Source organism: Pieris brassicae, chromosome 10 (assembly GCF_905147105.1).
Source record: "Pieris brassicae chromosome 10, ilPieBrab1.1, whole genome shotgun sequence".
Lineage (NCBI taxonomy): Eukaryota > Metazoa > Arthropoda > Insecta > Lepidoptera > Pieridae > Pieris > Pieris brassicae.
This window is the reverse complement of record NC_059674.1, coordinates 7,442,184-7,464,076: the sequence shown is the minus strand read 5'-3', so window position 1 is coordinate 7,464,076 and position 21,893 is coordinate 7,442,184. Positions and strand designations below refer to the sequence as shown.

Genomic DNA, 21,893 nt, shown 5'->3' with positions numbered 1-21,893 from the left:
TTGAAATTAATTCCAATGATATAGACAGATTAAAACATGTTTACTATCGCATCTGTGGAAAATGAAATTACAGATACCGTGAAATGAACTTTCAATACATTTCAATTCGTTAAAGTTAAGAAAGTTGCAAACATGTTAAGATGGTTAATCGTTCTGTGTTGTAAGTATGTATTTATTTAAGTTCACCATATCATATAATGCTAAATCTACAATATATATTACAAACTATCTTATATAAAAATACATTAGAATTATGGTAAACATAAATGTTACAAAAAAATTATCAGTATCAGGTATTAGATATTATTAGGGCTTAACAACGTTTTTTTTTTTAATTTATAATTTTTATTTATACTTATTACAAGCGCTGGATAAATAGTGTTTATTCTGTTATATTCGTGGTATTCGGGAAACTGCATGCGGTTTAGGATACTGCATATTATTTTGTACTTATAACGAATCAACATTTAATACAGAAATACATACCTACATTATCCTTACTGACTATACGAATACGATACACATAATATACACAATTCTGTGAATTCTCGCTACTGAATCTCGTACTTGGTGTACCTAACGAATCAACAAAAATATTTTTGTTTGGTACACTTTGAGGCATTCCTCTTTCGTGGGGAATCGAGTTGCATATACCCTCCCGTAGCGCAACAACCTTATGTTGGAGGGTTATGTGGGACTCGCTACTGTGGATACCCACTAAAACACCACGACAACAGCTATCGCCTGAAGCAGGACACGGTAACAGCGTAGATCTGTCCGCAAGCCGCTACGCGATCAATTGAAATCGTGGTCCTCTATGGCCATGACCATGAGGCCTTCTCACCGTAACAGTTTTTTAACCAGAAGGAGGATCGTTACCCTTGATAATGTTAGCATAAGTTAGGGTGGATCTAATTTTGTAACGTGATGAATTTGGAGAGATGCAAATGTGTAGATTGCAGAATACTGGTTATCCTTCGACCTAAAGGGAGGGCCAGTTTGACTAGTCCGAAGGCCCCAATGGCAATAACAAGTTGTATATATCCTTAGCGTCATCATAACGATTTGTAGCCGAGGAATATAGGTGTACACAAATGTTTCAGGGTATAATAATAAAAGTTGAAATTTGTTAAATTACTAGATTTATTTAAAAAATGAGATATATGTTGTGCAGCTTACCAGCCAGTTGACTGTGAAATGTGTGGTTATATATGTATGTATTAAATGTCAAAAATATCTGTATAGTACATGTAGAGTATGTATATGCAAGCTGCACTAGATAACTATGGGATGTCTGGACCAACAGACGAAGCCCTTAGCTAAAAGGAGTTTTCGCCTCTTTAAGGGGAAGCTAGAAACGAATAAGACAGTAATATTCAAATCTGATATGTTGTTATAAAACAGTATCTTGTATTACACGCACATCTATCTTCTATAATATAAAAATGAATCGCAAAATGTGTTGGTAAGCGCATAACTCTACAACGCCTGGACCAATTGTACTAATTCTTTTTTTTAAATGTTCGTTGAAGTCTAAGGATGGTTTTTACGGCGAGAAAAATTCGAATAATTTCCGGGAAAACCCTAAAACAACCCTTTTTTCCCATACAAACGGTTTGTAAATAAAATGTAGCGTCAATTTGAACTTTATTGCTATTCAATAAGGTTCATATTAAATTACAAGCACTCACTGTTGTCTTAGCAATGTAGGTGTGTTCCTAACGTCAAAGAGTCTATTTGCACTTTATTATCGATGCACAAAGTTCATCCAGTCCAACCTACGCACACTGTTTGATAGAATCATATCTATCAAAACAGTGTGCGTAGGAGGATTTTGTCGCGTTCCGAAACTCAACAAAAGTGACAATATCGCGAACCCGACCTAATTGAATAGTCAAAAATTGTAAGAGAGAGAGAGAGATCATTAGTACTGATTTTTATTTTGGTTGGCTTCGCGATATTATTTATTTTATTTTAGTTTCGGCATGCGACGTTTTCACGTCATTACATCTGTCAAACAAATCGCGTTAAAAAGGGTTTAATTTTTTAATTATTAATTTAATATCCCTATCTGTGCAAAATTATTTAAATACATACCTACATATAGGAAAATATCCCAGTCGGGGTTATTTACTGGGTCACAGAAGAGTGGCCAAAGTTCGTGGAAGCGAAGATACTTTGGTCACCCGAGCTGACCCTCAGGGCGATGTGACGGGTGACGGTTCTGTTCAGGAGAATTTTTTGCGCCGACTATAAGATTGGTAGGAACAAAAAACTGCCACATTTTAAATCTTTTTGACAGAACGAAGTCTGTCGGGTCCGCTAGTATAAAATAAAAATGAATCGCAAAATGTGTTGGTAAGCGCATAACTCTACAACGCCTGGAACAATTGTACTAATTCTTTTTTTTTTTAATGTTCGTTGAAGTCTAAGGATGGTTTTTACGGCGAGAAAAAATCTAATAATTTCCAGGAAAACTCTAAAACAGCCCTTTTCTTTTTCCCAAACAAACGTTTTGTAAATAAAATGTAGAGTCAATTTGAACTTTAATGCTATTCAATAAAGTTCGTATTAAATTACAAGCACTTACTGTTGTCTAAGCAATGTCCCGTTCCGAAACACAACAAGTAATAATAGCGCGAACCCGAGAAAATTGAATTGTCAAAAAATGTGACAGCTATAGATCTGATTTTTAATTTGGTAGGCTTCGCGATATTATTTCTTTTATTTTAGTTTCGGCATGCGACATAAAATGCATATGTTTTCACGTCATTACATCTGTCAAACACATCGCGTTAAATCTCGGCAAAAAATTTGCTCAGATATCCTATCTTTGAGCAATTTTTTTGAATACATACTAATAGAAAAATATATCAATGAGGCACACAATTTTTAAATATTTGTCACTTTTAGGTTCCCACTATCCTTTTAGATTATTTTCCAATCAGGTTTGAACCCTAAGTTCGCCTCTTAGTTTGAAGACCTCTAGCAGACATCCCAATCAGGTTTTTATAGTGGGTCACAGAAGAGTGGCCAAAGTTCGAGCGAAGATACTTTGGTCGCCCGAGCTGAACCTCACAGATCGACCTATCATCAGGGTGATGGTTCTGCCATGAGAATTTTTTGCGCCGACTATAAAATTGGTAGTAACAAAAAACTGCCACATTTCAAATCTTTTTGACAGAACGAAGTCTGTGGGGTCCGCTAGTACATAATATTATTCTTTCTAAATTCTAAATTTATATTAAATTATTATCTATATTTAAATATATAATCATTTATTTATTAATGCAACAATCATAAGTTCATATGGTTGTTTATTACAATATTGTCCTAAATATTTTATTAGTTATTTAATTTCAGTAATACACATATCCCTGTCGATGCACGTGGAAATAGTAACCTCCAAGTATCCCACTCCGGTGCATTATGAAAATAAAAAAATGAAAGTTAGAATACCTATAATAATAGGACGTAGAATTCAACCGCAAAATGTTGATAAATTCGTTGAAAATCAAGGATACAAACGGAATAACGAATTAATAAAGAAAGCAGCAAGAAACATAGAAAATGTTTGTATAGATGTAGGAATGATTGACAAAAATAATGATATTCATTCTAGAAAACGTGACTCAAGTAATAAAGAATCATTACATTCAGCCGTTAGTAAAATGGCTGTGGATTTATCAAACACGAAACGTTGGTTAAATCTAAATCCTCGTAAAGTTAAAAAGCAAAAAGGTAAAGGAACAGAAAACTCTCGAAGGCAAAGCGATTACATGGACGCGCGTAATGATATGGTGCTGATGAAGCATTTAAAGAAACTGCGAAAGAACAAAGTAAGAAGAGACGATAGAGAAGAAGAGTTACAGTACGATTTCGATGAAGAGGAATTAAATTATGAATGAAATACATAATATACACGCAAAGCACATATACATTTCCGTTTTATTATTAAAGTAATAGGGAGCGTTCAAGTATTACGTAACGCATTATGGGAGGGGGGCCTTTTGTAAAACGTTACGATGCGGGGCGGGGATGGAATTACACGTTTATTTATTATACATATATATTACACATTACATTATTTTCCACTTTTCATTACTTTACACCACATAATGGTAAGTTTAAGGTTTAAAGGGTCACTGTAGTTGGTCACGAAACGCTTTACTATTGGAAACAGAAACGTTACGGCGCGTTTCATGGGGGGGGGGGGAGGTCAAGAATCTCCAAAAATTGCGTGACGTAATACTTGAACGGTCCCTTAGATAATCTGGTCCAGTAGGGTTACTAACCTACATGGACCTTGGTCTCGTTGGCCTTGGCGTAGAGGATGCGCCTTATCCAGACCAGACACGATCACTCACGATGTTTGCCTTCACTGTTGAAGCAACTGGGAGAAAGAAAATTCCATTGGTGCAGACAGATTCGAACGCTAGGGTCTGGATCGCACGCTTAAGGACCTATCCGGTCGCCAAACTCCAAAAAAGTACATTGTTTCTTTCTATTTTCTGTCATCGTTTCTTGAAGTAGAGTGGAAAAAAAATATGGCGGAGTTGAGTAGTTTATACATCCATTTTGAAAGATCGATACACGATTTAAATAACTTCGCTCGATAGAAAAAAAATATATAAAACATGATTTTGTAATTTACACGATATGTTTCATAGCAAGCCAAGTAATCCATTTCAGAAAAAAAATGATAAAATTATATTAATTTAATGTTTTACATAACTAATTGTTATTACGGGCCGTCGCGCCTCAGTGCTCCAGCTCTCCACTACGCACCGCAGTCCACCCAGAGACACTGACACGGCAATTCGTGCTGGGATAGGGCCTTAAGCTACTAGGCCAACACTTGCCATGATACTCTGGTACATCTAGTAAAGAAATCACCAATAAAATCCGAATCGCCTAATCCGCTAAAAACTAGCCGCAATGGAAATTTCATTGGCGGATATTTTGCTAAGATTCACAATTGTTTTAGGGAAATTTATGTTCACTGTCGGGTTTAGAGCGCTGGGGCTGTAGTCCCGGGGCCTCTACAATAAAGACTTCGGACAAAAAATGTTTTTAAATTCCGACTATTTACTAGTAAACAACTTTTCCTTTAGATTTTTTTCGCTGTTTTATCTCTATAAACACATGATTATATTGGTCTTAATAATAAACAAATCATTAATCTTTATTATATTTTTAGTTTGTTAAAAACTAAAAGAATCTACTTGGTTTCACCATAAATAATAGATTGCGATGGCGAAGTGGACTTGAGGAGGCTAAGGTCCACAAGGGGCTGTATAACCATTGATGATGATGATGAGAATCGTAACATTAAAATAAATAGATTAACGAAAACATTTAATATATAGGAAAATTACAATCGACATTCTTAGACCACGCGTGTAAACCGCCAAATAGATCTTTAATCTTTGAACGATGATTTTCTTCTATTTCATCCAACACACGCTTGGCCGCTTTTTGCGAGTCGTTGCCTCGGCGACAGATGAATGTCACTGAAAGAGCAAAAAATATTTTTAAAATGGACACTGGAGCCAATGTCCAGAGCGACACGTACAAAAGTTCCTGTTAATATGTTGTGTTAACTTATAATAAATACGCAAAGAGTATGTATTCATCAATTACTGTCCGGATAAAGAACCCGAAATATACTATAATATATTGCTAAGAAACTGCCAGCAATTTTATGCTTTTTTAAAATTATTTTTTATTATTACTAACTTCTCTAAAATGGCCACTCCGAACGGATACCAATCATATTCCCTAGCAGATGTTTGATACCCACTACCCACGCCAAAATCTCTGCTATTTAGAGACTGGGTGAACAATACCCACTAAAACCACATCGAGTTCCTACAAAGCCGCGTTACAGAGGCTCCAGAGTCACTGTCGCATTCTACCGGGAACTGTTATACCCCTAAGATGTAAGCCTTCATGCTGACACAATACAAAAGAGAGTCATGTCATCATAAATAAAAGGAGATAGATACCATTACTTTGGTAGCAGTTAGTCTGCTTTGAGATCTTATTCAGAACGGTTATTTTATCCTAATTACGAATTTTAAATCCTGTATTTGTATGAACCATTTCAAGTTATTAAATATAGATTTAGACTACCGTTTAAGATACAGGCATAGGCATAGTTTAAACGTTAGTGCTCATAGAAGTATATTATGTTTAAGGTTAACCAAAATTAATATTGTATCTCAACGTTTCGTTGCCTATTGTATGTTTACAACCTTTAGAATGTAAGTTCAATAATGTAATGTTTTTTTTTTAGTCAAATAAAGTAATTTTTAATTTAATTTAATAGATAATGTTTTCTTTTTTAAACTTGAATCCACAAACTCGTATAATATGCTGTAGTCACAAGGCCAGCACTGCTCTATTACTTATAAATAAATAAATATAGAAATTATGACACATATACAACTTACCCTGGCTAGTACATCTCCGAATCTCTCCCAACAGATCGTCGAAATTCCTATACATTTGATCGAGCGGGTAGTTGACAGCGCCATCTATGGAGCACATTTTGAACTCCAGCTCGCTTCGAACATCTACCAACAGATGGCGCTGTTCCAAATCGATTTCGTTTAGTTTCTTCGCCAATTCCGTGGCAGATATACGGTTCTCCGGGCTTAGGATTTTGAGGTCGAGATCCTGAGAATATTGTAAGTTTTATAATTTCATAGATTTGTTTAATAAGGCGAACTCATGCAGCGTATTTATTATTGCCGTTTGTCTATAAAGTCAGACTTTATGGGTGATAAAGTTGCAAGACTGAAAAACGAGACTTAACGATGACTCATACAATTATAATAATGATTACATTACTTTACAATTTTCAAGGCAATTATTGCCGCGCACCACTGCTATGTGGAACCAGCTGCCCACTGAAGTATTTCCGAACCAATTCGATTTAGGGTCCTTCAAGAAAAGAGCGTACCAATTCTTAAAAGGCCGGCAACGCACTCGCGAGCCCTCTGGCATTGAGAGTGTCCATGGGCGGCGGTATCACTTAACATCAGGTGAGCCTCCTGCCCGTTTGCCCCGTTTTTAAATAATAAAAAAAACATTTATTTGCATGCATGCAACAGCGTATGTTCCAGATATCTATATTTTAATTGTAAGAAAAACTGAATTTTAATTAGAATAAAAAGTAAAAATCATCTACTTGCATTTCCTTTAGTTAAACAAAACTATCGTTTTTTTTAATGTTCGTAGTGAATTCACAGTAGCGATATTGTCTACCTTATGTATATTATATATTTTAGAATAATAAAGATAGTGTATTCTTTTAACAAATAAATATTAAAAAATCTTTTTGATCATTTTTCTTTTGACTCATAATTAGCTACTTCTTATATATATTAACATAAACTAGTAAATACCTTCTCTTGGGCGCGTGAGTTACAGAACATCTCATAGTCGACCAAACAAGTGATTGTGGGAGTGTCCGAACATATCGGACACTTTAAGTTGCGCCCGCGCAACTTCACTGAAACAATAACATATTAATAAACATACTTTTAAAACGTCCTGAAAGCTCAAATAATATTAAAATTAAGAATTTTATTATATATCCTATAACTGAAATTAAAAAAAATAACAATATACCTGAATGGATCATCTCTATATGACTTTAGTTCCCACGAAACAAACAAACATACATAGTAATGCAATTTTATTCCAATGATATTACATACATAAATGATGACCATTTTTTTTAATTTCCACATATTATTACAGAACTATTTGTCATAGACATTGCGTGTGTGTTGCCGACCTTTTAAAATCGATAGCTATTGAAACAATATTTTAAAATATAAGTCTAGTTATTTTTCACCTGTCCTAAATGACACGTCTTCACCATCAAACAATAGTAGTCTCTCAACCAGAAGTTTCTCTTTTGTTTGACCGACCAAATATTTTATCGCTTCCAACGACTGTAGGGCTCCTGAAATCATGTAAATCATGAATAGGGAAAAAGCCACTTTTATTTTATTTATTTAATGATTACAATTAAACAAAGTCACTCATCGTATATTTGATTTGATCAATACTTTGATGTGTTGCTTGAATTAAAATCAATTGACTATAATTTTAATAGCTAATGACTCCAATTGAAAACACAATACAATATAACTACAACTCAAACTCAAAAGAACTTGATAGAGGTACACTTATGACCGTCAGAAGATAAGATAAATTAATTCTAAATTTACATTTACTACCAGTTTGCAAGTCTTGAGCGTAGAGCGGGTAAGAAGAACTGGCAAGAAACTCTCCCACGCTCTTTTTAATCGCCAAGTATTGTTTCATACAAATTGTTTGAAATGGAGAAAATCAATCCCCAGGATAATGATCATTTAAATAATTAATTTACATTTAACAAGAGTTTTGAATTTATTCAGTGATAATTTTCTAATTTCGCTTGAGTATTTAAAAACGTATACAATTACGATACAACACATTTTCCACCCTGATCTTAGATTAGTTCAAGTATAATATTGTTTTAAAACCGTTTATATTGTTTTGAATATACAACAAGGCTTTAAGAATGTATTGGAGAGCTAATGTCATAATATTTAATGCCTTAAACTTATTCCGTACCGAGTCCTTACAAATTCCACGAACAGCCAGTTATAAATTCCTCGAAACAAAGAAAATATAAAGTCACCACTAACTTTTGCGTAATTTCTATTTAATCAATGCGAGTATTAAGGAGTATTAATTCAATTACAGCACATTATTGGATGCGCGCTCTTAAGCGCTTAACAATAGCTCACAAGGCACTGGCGCACGAGCCACTCCCAGGTTACGTGTACGCACCATGCCTGTTTACACCTGGCTGCGAAAAGGTACGGCCAGGTGCGCAACGGCAACCGTGATTTTTTTTATATCTTTATGTAAATTGCCATGATATAGACGATATTTTATTCCAAAAATCAATTAAAAATACTAGCGGCCAAATTAATAGGCTACTTGGTAGATAAATATTCTCCTAATTACACAAACAACAGATGAACGCAATAGTCCTGCAGCCGGATCTCGTACTATAATCGCCTTTCTAAAATGGCTAGGTAAATAATGTAATATACATTCTTTTTAATATTAAGAATTTTTCATTTAAGTACATTAAATGATTGGATTTAGGAAGAAATTACTTGGAATATTTTAACGTAACACAGTAAGTAAACTTACTGTGTTACGTTACCATAAGTAAACCATAATGAAAATTTGAAATTGAAATTACAAATGATTTAAAAAAAAAGAAAACATTTTCTTTAACCGGATTAAAGCTATTTGTATTATTATAAACTTAAAATTATTTTACATAATTTAAATTTTCCGACGTTTCCCGTGCTTTTTACAGCGTGCGTGGTCACGGTGACAATGTAAGATAATTATAAGTTTATAATAATACAAATAGCTTTAATCCGGTTAAAAAAATGTTTTCCTTCAATATGTAAAAGCTATGTTAACCAAAGACAAAACTATGATTTTAATAAATTTTCGAATAGATCGATAGACAATCAAATTGCCCATGCTCATGTTTGTCATGTCACGTGACGAGACCGGTTTCTAAGCAATGGAGATTAATAAGCCGTAAAATACTTTACTATATACCTATAGCTCCAGGCACCGAACCGGCGACCCCGTTGGCTGAGCAGCTACCCACTGATTCTGCAGGCGGTGGACTGGGAAACACACACCTATAGCATGGACCACGATACGACGTGTCCTGGAAGGAAATAATTATTCTTTAATCATACAACATAGGCCTATTTGTTCCTCAAAACCCCTCTAGCCCCTGAAACGCATCGTTACAAGACCCCCTCCACCCAAATGCCTTACGTAATACTTCAAGGATATCATAATAATATATGACTCGTAAAAACTTGGCCGCATAAAGAATTTCAATTTTTTAACGATATTGTATTTCTCGGATTCCGCTGCATTACTTCCGTGGTATGTATGATCCTTGACGTAACACATTAAAAAACGTTGTTTCTCAGTTATAGAGAGACAAACATACTCTATTGAATTCCATTGAGCAGAGTGGCTTGAGCGTGCGACTCTCATACCTGAGGTCGTAGGTTCAAAACATTCGCTAAAACGGTGAAGGAAAACATCGTGAAACCTTGCCTTAGACCCAAAAAGCCGACGGCGATAGATTGATAGATCATGAAACACATAGAGAAATCTGAGGCCCAGACCTAAAAAGGTTGTAGCACCAATGTTTTTTTTAATAACCTTTTTTAATTCGAAATAACATTTACAACGCGATTACACATTTGTTCAAGTACCTACAGAATTCTGTTCTTGAACGCTCGATAATTTACAGATAGGTTTTTAAGTTTAATATTGCATTACCTTTTCACTCGGGTTTTTGTCCGCTCTGTATCCATAAACAGTGAGTTGGCCCTCCATTTTTAACGCACTACCTGATATTAACGGAATCTGAAAAAAAATGTTTTTTTATTAAAAATAAATTTTAAACGTTCTTAAACCTTATATATAACAGCAGTTTGTAACGATTTCTTGGCATATCTTGCCAAATTTAAAGAAATAAAAACTACTTAAAACAGAAATATCGTTGTCCCCATCTATCGCTAGTCCCCACAGTATCCCTACTCCCTGTGGGTAACTAGATAACAATCATTCCGTGGTATAAGCGGTGCATGTGTTTTTATATATTTCAGTTTATTTTTTAGTTTCATATTTTATTTATTAACACTTCGTTGCAGAAACATAATACAATTTACATAACTAAATTAAATAGAAGGTATCTGGCAGCATTATCGCTTACGCCTGATCTCTTCCAGGCTACCACTTTTAAGCGTTACAACTAATCAAACCACGTCAAATATATACGAGTAACTTGTACATCTTTCTTGAATTCCAAACTAGAATTCTCTTAGCAGCGTATAAAAGCTTCTATTTATATATATATTCGCAATTCATTTCATTTAATAGATCTTATATAATTAGTCACTAAGAAACAAGAAAAAGGCCGGCAACGCACTCGCGAGCCCTCTGGCATTGAGAGTGTCCATGGGCGGCGGTATCACTTAACATCAGATGAGCCTCCTGCCTGTTTGCCTCCTGTTCTATAAAAAAAAACAATTTATACATTTTATCACCACCTAACAATTAAACCTGAAACTTGCATGTTAACGACTGAAATAGTAAAATCAAATTATTATGTCTTCTTGTATTTATGTATAGCCCAAAAAAAACCAGTGGCACTACAACCTTTTTAGTTCTAGGCCTAGGTTTTTTCTGATTCTTAATCATTTGTCAATAGGCAAGTAGGTGATCAGCCTCCTGTTCCTGACGCACGCCGTCGACTTTTTGGGTCTAAGGCAAGCCGGTTTCCTCACGATGTTTTCCTTCACCGTTCGAGCGAATGTTAAATGCGCACATAGAGAGTCCATTGGCGCACAGCCGGGAATCGAACCTATGACCTGAACGACGGGAGTCGCACCCTGAAGCCGCAAAAGAATTACAGAAATCAAAACGTTTACGAAGACATCGTTTAGAACAACACACCTGTTATATTGACCACAATCAAAAGTCCCGGCTGAATTCTATGTATTAGGCACTTAATAACAACGCCATCGGTTTTTACGACCAAACAATAATCCCTTCGATGTCGTTATAATAGATTTTGATTGTATAGCAAAAGAACCCAATATAGTGATAAAGTAATACGAAAAAATATCAAGATTCTTCGGGCAGCATATTGCCATTCTGTGTAGTGAAGCGTTGAACCATATTGTTAGCGGTAGTTGATCTAGTTCTTAGGGTAGGAAATTAAACACTTCAATGATGATTTAATTCACTATAATTTACTTTACTGATTTTACGTGAACTGTGTAACTTCAAACTTGTACAAAGAAAAAGCCCGTGCTCATGTGTCACAACTTCTTTTATAAGCACAACCCCCTCCTCCGACTCGGCCATCTCACTTCCGGGAGATGGTCGTCAATTCGTAACAATTCGTAAACAACCGTCAAATGAATAACTATTGCACTTGTAGCAAGATTCTTAAGAATATGTTTCATAAAAATGTTTAGAATATAATTAAATAAACATTAGAAGCTAACAATATATTAGAGCGTTCAATAGAAGTAAAAAGTGTATCCACGTTCTTGCAATGTCTGATACCTTCAGATATAGTTTGTAGATAAATTAATCTCAGTGACAAAGTAGACGTTCAAGTATTACATCACGCAATATTTGAATATTCTTGAAAAAGCCCCGACCAACCCCAGTGACTCTTTATACCTAAAACTTACCATTGTGGTGTCAAGTACTGGAAAGTGGAAAATAATACTATCAATAACGCGTAATTCAATCCCCGCCCCGCATCGTAACGTTTTACAAGAGGACTTCCCCCCCAAAATTCGTTACGTAATACTTGAACGCTCCCTAAATACTAACATCATTTTAAATGGAAACGAAAGATAAGGAAATGGAAAAAGCCTTTATGATCATTTAATATGATTCTAAATTACTTTTACTGCCAGTTCTCATTCATACTCTTGTCATGCATACAAAAATTGGCAATAACAATAAACTCTTTAACACTCTTTGAATCGCCATTAAATTATATTTATTACAATATTTTACATTACATTAAATTATAATAATTACATCATACAAAATAATATGACAATATCTATATTAACTTACTACCTTAATTATCTCCTTACCTTAGTCAAAACAGACACATCGCTAAGCAAGTATCTTGTTGGTACGTTGTCCGAACAATCTAAAATTATGTCATACTTTGATGCAATATCTAATGCGTTCTTCGAATCTAACTGTACATTATATGGTGTCACCTTTATGCGGGAGTTTATACTGAAACATTAACATGAGGTTCAGTACCATTAAATGTCGCTGGAGACATAGATATAACATGATACAAATATTATAAAATGTTCAGAGGCACTTTCATCTTTAACCACTTTCACCAAATTTTCACAATGGATTTAAAACTTTATACATTCACTTTTTTTTAATAGCGGGTGATCCAGCCCATTGGAAGCTCAAAACGGGCAGCACATGGAGCAGGACACCTATGATATGTTGACATTTTAATGGGTGTGTGGCCAGCCTTTGAGGGAAGAGTATACTCTTTTTAAAAACAATTGTATGTAAATTCTGAACCTGTCTTATGCTTCAACCGAAACTATTCAGTAATTAGGTCAAGTACCTAAAAACATTAACACACAAGCTGCCCACGACACAGGTAACCTATTGCAATCTTTGTAATATAAAAATAATGTATAGTTAGTACATCATTTTTTATTATGTGTGTAAATACATGTTTATTTGTGTTATATATATTTGGATATCTAAGAAATAAAGACTAAACATACAAATATAACACAAACAGACCATGTGTTCACTTGGTAGAGGTAAAAATTAAGTATATTTGGTACTATTTCAATGCCAAATTGGGGTGGCACTTGTAATGGTGGGGACATTGTTTTTACATGGTACATTTAATATACTCAAACGCAAAATAACTTTATTCATATAGGTAAACAAGTAACACTTATGAACATTAAACATTAATATTGATATTTACTACCAGTTTGCAAGTCAAGGGTGAAGAGTGGGCAAGAAGAACTGGCAAGAAACTCTCCATCACTCTTTTTATTTGCTAAGTTTTGAGTCATACAAATTGTTTGAACTGGAGCAAATCAATCCCCAGTATCAGTATCATTTAAATATTCATCAAATTTATAAAAAGCTTTATAATACACATTTAACTTCAGTCTGTGTATAAGTTAAATGTACTAAGAAAAAAATTTCACAAAGGATTTACAAAATTCTTTACCAACCTTCTCAAACTATTTGCAGCAGAATCAGCTTTGCTTATATCTTGGTCTCCCTCTGTATGCAGAAACTGTCTATGTATATTTGTTAGATCAACTGTATCATAGTCTATGATACCAATTTCCCCTGAAAATATAATCAAATTAAGCATAATAAAATATTAAACCAGAGATAAATTAATTGTATTCCTGTATGGTTATCTGTTAGTTAAAACAAAGCACACACACACAGTAGAAAACAAAATTTATACAATTCAATTATGTCTGTTTCAGTAGAAGCCAAAAAAATAAGCTAGTTTTTACTCTTGGTTTTAAATAATACTCTTACCAACTCCAGCACCAGCTAGATACACAGCAGCAGGACATCCCAGGCCACCAGCCCCGACTATTAATACTCGGCCCTGCATTAATTTCTCTTGTCCACTAACACCTATTTCTGGCAACAAAATTTGTCTACTGTACCTGTAAATTCAATTTCAATATCTGGGTTTGATAAAAAATTTAAACAAAAATAAAAAGGAGTTACAATTATGACATGAATGCAAACAACAAGATTTATTCCTTACATACTTTTCATTTGAAATTCTTTAAGTTTTCTTTCTTTACTCAAAATCAGCACATAAGCAAAGAGGTTATGTTACTCATCTAGAGGGTAATGTATATTCATATAGTCAATTTCTCAAAGTATCAAGGTAGGTAGTACCTTTCTATTGCCCATTTGGGTAATGTTTCACCAAACTGCACTTTTAAAGCCCTTGTTTGTTCTAGGTTAGATCCATTTTGATTATCCATATGTATTTCTGCCTAGAATGTATTGCATAAATCAATAAATTGCATTAAAATTATTTTGAAACATTTAATTGTCTCTTATTGGATTAATTAACAGGGTAGATTAGAGGGATAAGATTTATTAAAAATAATTCATATTTAAAACAAAATTTGTTTACGGAGTATTACAATAAAAAAACATTGGACTTCTATTTGACTAACGAAATGTTTTTTTATACACGTATATTCCAATAGCTTTAATGTGTACCACATTTAGCCTTTAGCTATATATACTTAGCCGAATACGGAATCACAATTCAAAACGTGTCTTTAATTAGTCAAAAGTGTATGAATTAAAATAAACATACCGTTCCCATTTTATGTTTTATAGACAGTAATTCTTGTTCCTTACTCGCTAAATTCTGTCGTAATTCCTCAATTTCCTTCTCTAGTTTTCTAATAAAATCCATGTTAAAATAATTTCTTGAATACTTGATAAAATATTTTAATTCAAGTCGTCAAATCTTTTACAAAACAAACAACACCATTGTTTATAAACTTGCGAAGATTTCTATTTTCGTAACCGCGTGAATTTTGACCAATATGCGATTTTATAACTTTCGTCGTTGTCCGTTGACGTTCAGTCAACGATGACTCCTTGCTTAATGTCAACAGTCAATTCCAAAAGAATTTATTATTTTTGCTTAGAAATAGATAATTTTATTAAAAAACACTATTATGATAATTACTTTATAATAACAATACGTAAACTTTCATTTTTATTAAATGTTTTTACTACTCGATAATATCGTATCGTTTTCAACAGAACCAGACAAGTAAAATTGTCCGGGGATTCCCCGGGTAACAAACTTAAATAATTTTCTGAAACCATAGCTCATAGATGAGATGCTACATTGTATGTTGTATAAATATACACACGATATTTTACTAGCAAACATGGTATAAATTCTAAGAATTCTTAAATACAATCTAGCGAATTGTGTGAGTGTCTATTATTATAGGTAATCTACTCTATAAATATGAATGGTAATGCTTTGCTTGCGAAATTCGAATGAAAGATGCATTAATAATTAACATATTCCATGTACATATCAGGAAATCGAGTCTGGTAAAATAATTGTTAGGGAGCATCTTAAAGTAAGATTTATGGTGTTATAACTGTATCCGACACTTTCTTAATCGCAAAAATCATTTTCATCATAATAATAAAAATAATTTACATCATGATCAATCTATTGTATGGGGTTATTCATTAATGTAAAGGAAGAGAACCACTCTAAAAAAATTATAATCATATTTTTTTATAGTCTTTAAGAGTATTTAAGCTTAAGTTTACTTCAATAATCATTATTATATAACATCAAACTGTTGATGCAAATATTAAATTACGAATTACGAAAACTAAATAATTAAAAAATTTATAATTTTATGTTAAAAATACTTTACAATTATTATATGTAGGTTTAGTTCAAATTATTTTAACGCAAGCATGGTCACGGTTTGTAGATTATTTTTTGAAGAGCATTTGTTTTTTCAGATTGAATCATACAACCAACAAATACAATACATATTTGGACATAGAAAAATCAAGGTAAGTCTCAATACTTTATTTCATATATAAATTTAAAAAAAATACGTGTTGAATTATAAACCTATTGGTAAAAATACAGAAGCACCTAAACTGTGGAATACAGAAAATTTTCCGAAAGCATTTTATACATTAATTATAAAACCATTATGAACCTTTAATCTACACTAAAATATAAATTAAAATATGTTTATTATGGAACATAAGATACAAGTATCACTTATCCCACGTCATTACATTTGAATAGGTAGACATCTCTACTCATCGGAAAAGAAGACAGATGATGAAGGCCGAGAGAAAATGCCGCAGAAAACACTTATTTTAAAACAAATATCGCAAATTAATTAGAAGTAGCCTGTCTAGCACTAGTCCCATACCCTTTAACTATGTAGTAAGCCTTTTTACACTGCTTTTCTTTAATACATTTATTAAAAGGCAGACATAAAACAGCCTCTGGGATTTTATTAAGGAAGAGGATACCTTTTCCCAAAAAAAATATTACTAAAATAGTCTAGTGCGGCGAAATTGCAGCCTGCGTTTGTTCCGAGTATTAACATTGTGCGTATGTTCTATTCTAGTAAATAAATAATATTTTCATAAATATATTGCGAGGGAATTAATTTCCTTCAATTTATCTCTCAGAGATTCCCTAAATTTCAAATTATAGATTGCACGAATAGCCCTGTGAAAGTAACTAAAATAAACAAGTCTAGCTGTATCGACATCAGTTAGTGAGCGAATTTTTTTAACCGCGTAAGCTACAGAACTAAGTCTCTTCGCCAATCCGTTAATATGAGGGGACCATTGAAGTTTTGAATCCATGGTCGTGAATTCCAAGAAATACAGTGTATCATCCAGATTCAATTCCTCATCATTAAAATTGGTCTAGTATGAATAACTCTTCTTGCACAAAATTTAATGCATTTTGTTTCCTTTGCATTAAGTAGAAGATTATTCATACTAAACCAATGGACAAACGAAGAGAGAGCCTAGTTCACATCATCAAAATTTGTTATTTGTTGTTTGATATAGATATAGCAACTACATGACAGTATGAAAAATAGTATTATTGATGGTAATATGAATAATCATGGCATTAAAAAAATATACTAAGGGTAAAATAACTTTCTAATCATAATAATATTGTCTAGGACCTCAATTTAGGACAGATAAAAGAAGTAATTTTATTTTGCATAATAATAATTATTAACGAGTAACATCTTGACATTACAATATATAGTCAAATTTGTCTATTAAATCTTGTCAATTTTAAAGTATAAAATTCATTTATGTTACAGTTTCTATAATATGAATATTCTTAAGCATAGGCATCATAATATATCACTTAGTAAATATGTATGTATTTAAAATTGTATAATTAAACAATGTATAAATAATTTGTGTGTATATACAAATATATCCAAAACAAAAGTACATTTTTTCCCTTTAAGGATATTTAGTTTGGTGTGTAATACCTAATAATCCTAAGATTTATTTTTAATTGACCAATTTATGAGGCTGTTTCACTCATCTTTTATCTGTAGATAGATAAGGTAATCAAAATACATAACTTCCATGTTAAACAATTAATAGTGTTTGACTAACTGAGCTTAACAGTTGTCGTAGTTATAATTAAAATTACCTGTTTATATTTTTCCAGGGAATCTTCACTATATGGACGACTTAATATACATATTATCAATATGATATTTTAATATACACTTAGCACATATTTTTGTCATGAGTAATTCTATAAAATTCTCGCCATTACCATTTTTTAATTAATTCCAAAAATTTACATATATGTATGAAAGTTATTTAGGTGAGCCTGTTTTGATAAAGTTTTCAAAAGATGCCCTTATTTTTAAATTAGCTAGGCGTTCCTTATTACAATCTGCCATAAGAATTTCCGTTCTAACAGAAGGAATGTCCTCATTAAATTTAGACTCTCCACTGTCCAAAACAAGTCGCCTTTTCCAATCTCTCTGTTCGTCTAATATTTTTTTTCTCGCCGCCAAGCGCTCCATGATTTGCGGCAAAATAATTGACTTTTCGTAAATATCAGGACCTTTTGTTAAGTTTTGATTGTTTTCTTTTAATTTCATCTGTTTAGCATATAGTTTTTGATCTTTGACAACAGTTTGCAGTAACGGCCCTGATTTTATTTGGGTAAATTGATTATTAGATAGCATACTGAGTGGTTTGGGTTTTTTAAGATCTTTTGAATGAGCGACTGGAAGATCATTATCAAATGGATTAATGAAAGATGCATCCATAGATTTATTGAGGTTTAAAATATTTTTTGCATAATAACATTTGCATTTTATTGGAATTTCTTCTCTTTTAACTTCATCTAATATGTTTCTTCTCATGCTATCAGTGAGTTGAAAGTGACTCAAGTCACTTTTCACACCCGGACAATCTCTTAAATTACTTTGATGTGAAATATCTTTTGAATGATCTTTTGTTTCATTTGTCATGTATTCATAATCTGTTTTAATATCTGAAGTACCAACTCTTTCAGCATTTGGTGTTTTTCTTTTTATGGGATCATTGTGTAAAGTTAAACATTTAAAGTTGTTGAACAACGAAAATTCTGTTTTTTCTGGACTGCTTGTGTCAAATTTAGTTATACATGATCTGTATAGAGCATCAATTGTTGCATCTAAATTATTTTTTATAGTATTCTCTTCAATTGTTTCACTCACATCACTTGCGAAATGGGATGGCCCTGTTCGGTGATTTAATTCATCAAAGCTGGGTATGTCTGTTTTATCTAGCCTAACAGCTGTTGAATTATTATTTTCTATCTTTTTAACTTTCTGTTTGTCAATAAAATTGCCAAAATCAATAAGTGAATTCTTGTCAATTTCAGTTGTTTTTTTTTGTAAATGTTGTGGTGTAACATAGATATTTTGATACAAATCTACTAAATTGTAGTCCGTTTTAGTAACAGTATCTAAAAAAGACCCCATTTCTAGCTTGGCATCAGGTTGTTTTTCTTCTACTGGTGTTAAATCAACAAGGATTCTATCTTTTAAATCAACTTTCTGTGGTTCTAGTACTTCATATGGGTTAAAATTTTGTGATACTGGATCTGTGGGGCAATCCAGTAACAAAAGGTCCTTGATTGGCTCCTGCCACATTCTAGAAAGGTTTTGGTTGTTTTATGTTAAATACCCAAAGTAAAAGCTTGAAAAAAAACCTATTTAAAAATATTCTTTCCAAAAGGATTATTTTAAATAGGAGTTTGAGAAAATTGTTCAAAAATAATCTTTTATATCAATTGATGTCTATCAAACCTTAAAAAAAAGTACAGATATAAATTTTATATGTTTGTATCTCAGGGCTAATTACACTGGAAAATTTAAAAATTGTCTCGAAACGAGTATATTATTTCTATTGAACAACTACATTTTGAAGCATTAGACATATGTTCTGGGTTAAAAAGGATATTTTAACACTTTGAAGGAATGTTTAACTTGGGTAAGTTGTAACTAACTGCAATAATAAAACTTGTTACTAATTTGACTTAAATTGATAAATTTATATCATTATGCAGTTAGGTTATTGGTTTCGAAAAGCACATCAATTACTTTGCAAAAAAAAATTTAAGCATGGAGAGATAAACATAATACGTGTGCGAAAGATTAACAAAAAATTAGTAAGGTTTTGATAAGAAACAAACTTTGTGTTGTTGTTTTGCTAAATTGTCAGTACAAAATAACATAATATTAAAAAGAAGTGCATACCTTTTGACTTTAAATCAATATATCTGACTGTGTTTGCAATTTAAGATAAAGCCCGATTTCTGGTGGAAAAGCTGAAAGACTGCAATTAAAATGAATTATAGTATAGGCCTAATTTCACCAAGATTACTCTCTCGCGTAGGTAATTTACAATATTTAATATTTTTTATATTAACATAGACTGTAGAGTAAATGATAAGCGAAGCATAGTTTGTAAAAATGACTGGCTGTATGGACTAAAGTCCTTTGCCTTTCCCATTGGGGATAAATTAATATCATCAGCATTGCAAAAATCATTAACCCGTCAAAAAAAATGAAATATGTTCCGTTAACTGTTTTTTGTTTTGTTCGTCAGTCGGTTAGCTATTGAAATATCTAGGAATTTTTTTACAAAACTCTTTTGAACTAACTTAACTTTAATTCATTGCTTTCGTTAAAACTTGTAAAATGTAATGGTATTGCCATGGTAACAATGGAAAAGTTTTATGATGTTGTTAATATTATCAAAACGAATTAATCAGTAAAAGGATTTTTACAATAAATAATGATGATTTTATAACTTAAGATGTTATTAAGTTAATGTATTTTAGTACGGAAGTCGGAACGTCTGTAGTTTCCGATTCGCCTGTGTCGTCATTTGATCTATACGACAGTGCTGCCAACTTCGGAGTTTTCCGGCCAAATTTAGGAGTAATCAAGATCTCCAGGGTTAGTTATTCAGGTAGTAATTTAAAATAATCTATAAAATTTATATTAAAACTCGCACCCAACCAACAAACTAAAGAAAATATTAAATTGAATGTATATATTTATATTTAAAATTACCGCTCAAAGCGAGTGTACAATGAGGATTATAATAATAATAATAATAAGCCTTTATTCCACATCTTTGACATACATTTGATTGAAATAAAAAGAAAAATTATAGTTTTACTAAGATGCGGCCCCTGTCCGGGAGAAGGCCTCCTCCAACTTTTTCCACCCTACTTTATTTTTCGCCATCGTCATCCAATCTCTGCCAGCTACCCTCTCGATCCCGTCGGCCCATCGCTCCATTGGTCTTCCTTTCTTTCTGTTTCCTTTCGGGCCCGTCCATTCTGTTACTGTTCTAGACCATCTGTCGTCTGTACAACGGGCTACGTGGCCTGCCCATCTCCATTTAAGTTTAAGGGCATATTGCTCAGCATCAATAATATTGGTTTTTCTGCGAATATTTTCACTTCTATGTTTGTCGCGTAATTTTATTCCGAGAATACTCCTTTCTATCGCACGTTGGCACGAACGTATTTTGGCTTTTGTTTTGTTTTTGAAAATCCAAGTTTGTGCTCCATATGTAAGGCAGGGCAACAGGCAAGAATCCACTACCTTTTTCTTTAACTTAATTGGGAGCTCAGCTTTGAGGATTTCTTTTAAGCTCCAAAACTTCTTCCAAGTTGTGGTGACGCGGCGGTCCAGTTCGTTGTCATGTCTTTGTTTCTTAAATGAAACTTGTTTACCAAGATAAGTATAGGTGTCTACATACTCGATGTCTGTTCCGTTAAGCATAATCGGGTAAATGTTGTTATTTGTTGCAACTTTTGTTTTCGAAGTATTATTGTAGTCCTATTTTTTGCTGGCAGTATTTAGGTCTTCTATCATTTCTTGTAATTGATTTGGCGTTCCTGAAAACAAAACTATATCGTCTGCAAAACGTAGGTTGCTCAAATATCTCGAGTCTATTTGTATTCCTTTCCTTTCCCATCGCAGTTCTTTCATAATATTTTGAAGGACGGCTATGAATATCTTGGGTGATAAGGGATCTCCTTGTTTTACTCCTCTTCTGATACGAAATTTTGGTCTGTCTAATTTTACTTTACTGGTACTCTTCTTATATATGTCTTTAATAATGTT

General features: G+C 32.9%; 3 protein-coding genes and 2 long non-coding RNA genes across 7 annotated transcripts in view; 3 read left to right on the top strand and 2 right to left on the bottom strand.

The window, feature by feature from the left end:
- The first annotated feature begins 53 nt into the window (after positions 1 to 53).
- On the top strand, positions 54 to 3,938 carry LOC123715285. Its single transcript, XR_006754414.1, has 2 exons — positions 54 to 160; positions 3,364 to 3,938. It is a non-coding gene; the product is annotated as an uncharacterized LOC123715285 (long non-coding RNA).
- Positions 3,939 to 5,344: 1,406 nt separating this feature from the next.
- Positions 5,345 to 15,289, bottom strand: LOC123715284 (adenylyltransferase and sulfurtransferase MOCS3). 2 transcript variants are annotated; one of them, XM_045670239.1, is made up of 11 exons: positions 15,014 to 15,289; positions 14,581 to 14,681; positions 14,206 to 14,339; positions 13,884 to 14,004; positions 12,744 to 12,894; positions 10,399 to 10,485; positions 9,652 to 9,766; positions 7,868 to 7,978; positions 7,413 to 7,519; positions 6,456 to 6,681; positions 5,345 to 5,513 (listed from the first exon to the last, which is right to left on the bottom strand). In XM_045670239.1, exons 1-11 carry the CDS (start codon positions 15,113 to 15,115, stop codon positions 5,359 to 5,361), a joined length of 1,410 nt encoding a protein of 469 aa, XP_045526195.1. In that variant the 5' UTR covers positions 15,116 to 15,289; the 3' UTR covers positions 5,345 to 5,358. The 2 variants fall into 2 exon arrangements, with proteins under 2 accessions (XP_045526195.1, XP_045526196.1); XM_045670240.1 differs by lacking the exons at positions 14,581 to 14,681; positions 15,014 to 15,289 and adding an exon at positions 14,448 to 14,503.
- A 284-nt stretch (positions 15,290 to 15,573) lies between these two features.
- On the top strand, positions 15,574 to 16,666 carry LOC123715391. Its single transcript, XR_006754423.1, has 3 exons — positions 15,574 to 15,647; positions 16,204 to 16,257; positions 16,502 to 16,666. It is a non-coding gene; the product is annotated as an uncharacterized LOC123715391 (long non-coding RNA).
- Positions 16,667 to 17,470: 804 nt separating this feature from the next.
- LOC123714857 lies at positions 17,471 to 20,140 on the bottom strand. The gene is made up of 2 exons (XM_045669467.1): positions 20,007 to 20,140; positions 17,471 to 19,401 (listed from the first exon to the last, which is right to left on the bottom strand). The coding sequence occupies exon 2, from the start codon at positions 19,398 to 19,400 to the stop codon at positions 18,069 to 18,071; it is 1,332 nt and encodes a 443-aa protein (XP_045525423.1). The 5' UTR covers position 19,401; positions 20,007 to 20,140; the 3' UTR covers positions 17,471 to 18,068.
- LOC123714856 (endoribonuclease Dcr-1) overlaps positions 19,566 to 21,893 on the top strand; it is a 49,112-nt gene continuing 46,784 nt past the window's right edge. The window contains exons 1-2 of one of the 2 annotated variants that reach the window (XM_045669464.1): positions 19,566 to 19,740; positions 20,594 to 20,724. The gene's annotated coding sequence lies outside the window, so the exon portion shown is untranslated. Of the gene's footprint in view, positions 19,741 to 20,090; positions 20,146 to 20,593; positions 20,725 to 21,893 lie in introns of those variants that run through there. The other variant, XM_045669463.1, reaches the window with a different exon arrangement.

Bases quoted from the DNA above. Each gene is read 5' to 3' on its own strand.
- LOC123715284 (XM_045670239.1), bottom strand. From the start codon at position 15,115: ATGGATTTTATTAGAAAACTAGAGAAGGAAATTGAGGAATTACGACAG. The intron at 10,486-12,743 runs GTAAGGAGATAA...ATTTTTTTTCAG, and splicing joins ATGTGTCTGTTTTGACTAAG to ATTCCGTTAATATCAGGTAG. The intron at 7,520-7,867 runs GTGAAAAATAAC...TTATTGTTTCAG, and splicing joins AGACGTGTCATTTAGGACAG to TGAAGTTGCGCGGGCGCAAC.
- LOC123714857 (XM_045669467.1), bottom strand. From the start codon at position 19,400: ATGTGGCAGGAGCCAATCAAGGACCTTTTGTTACTGGATTGCCCCACA.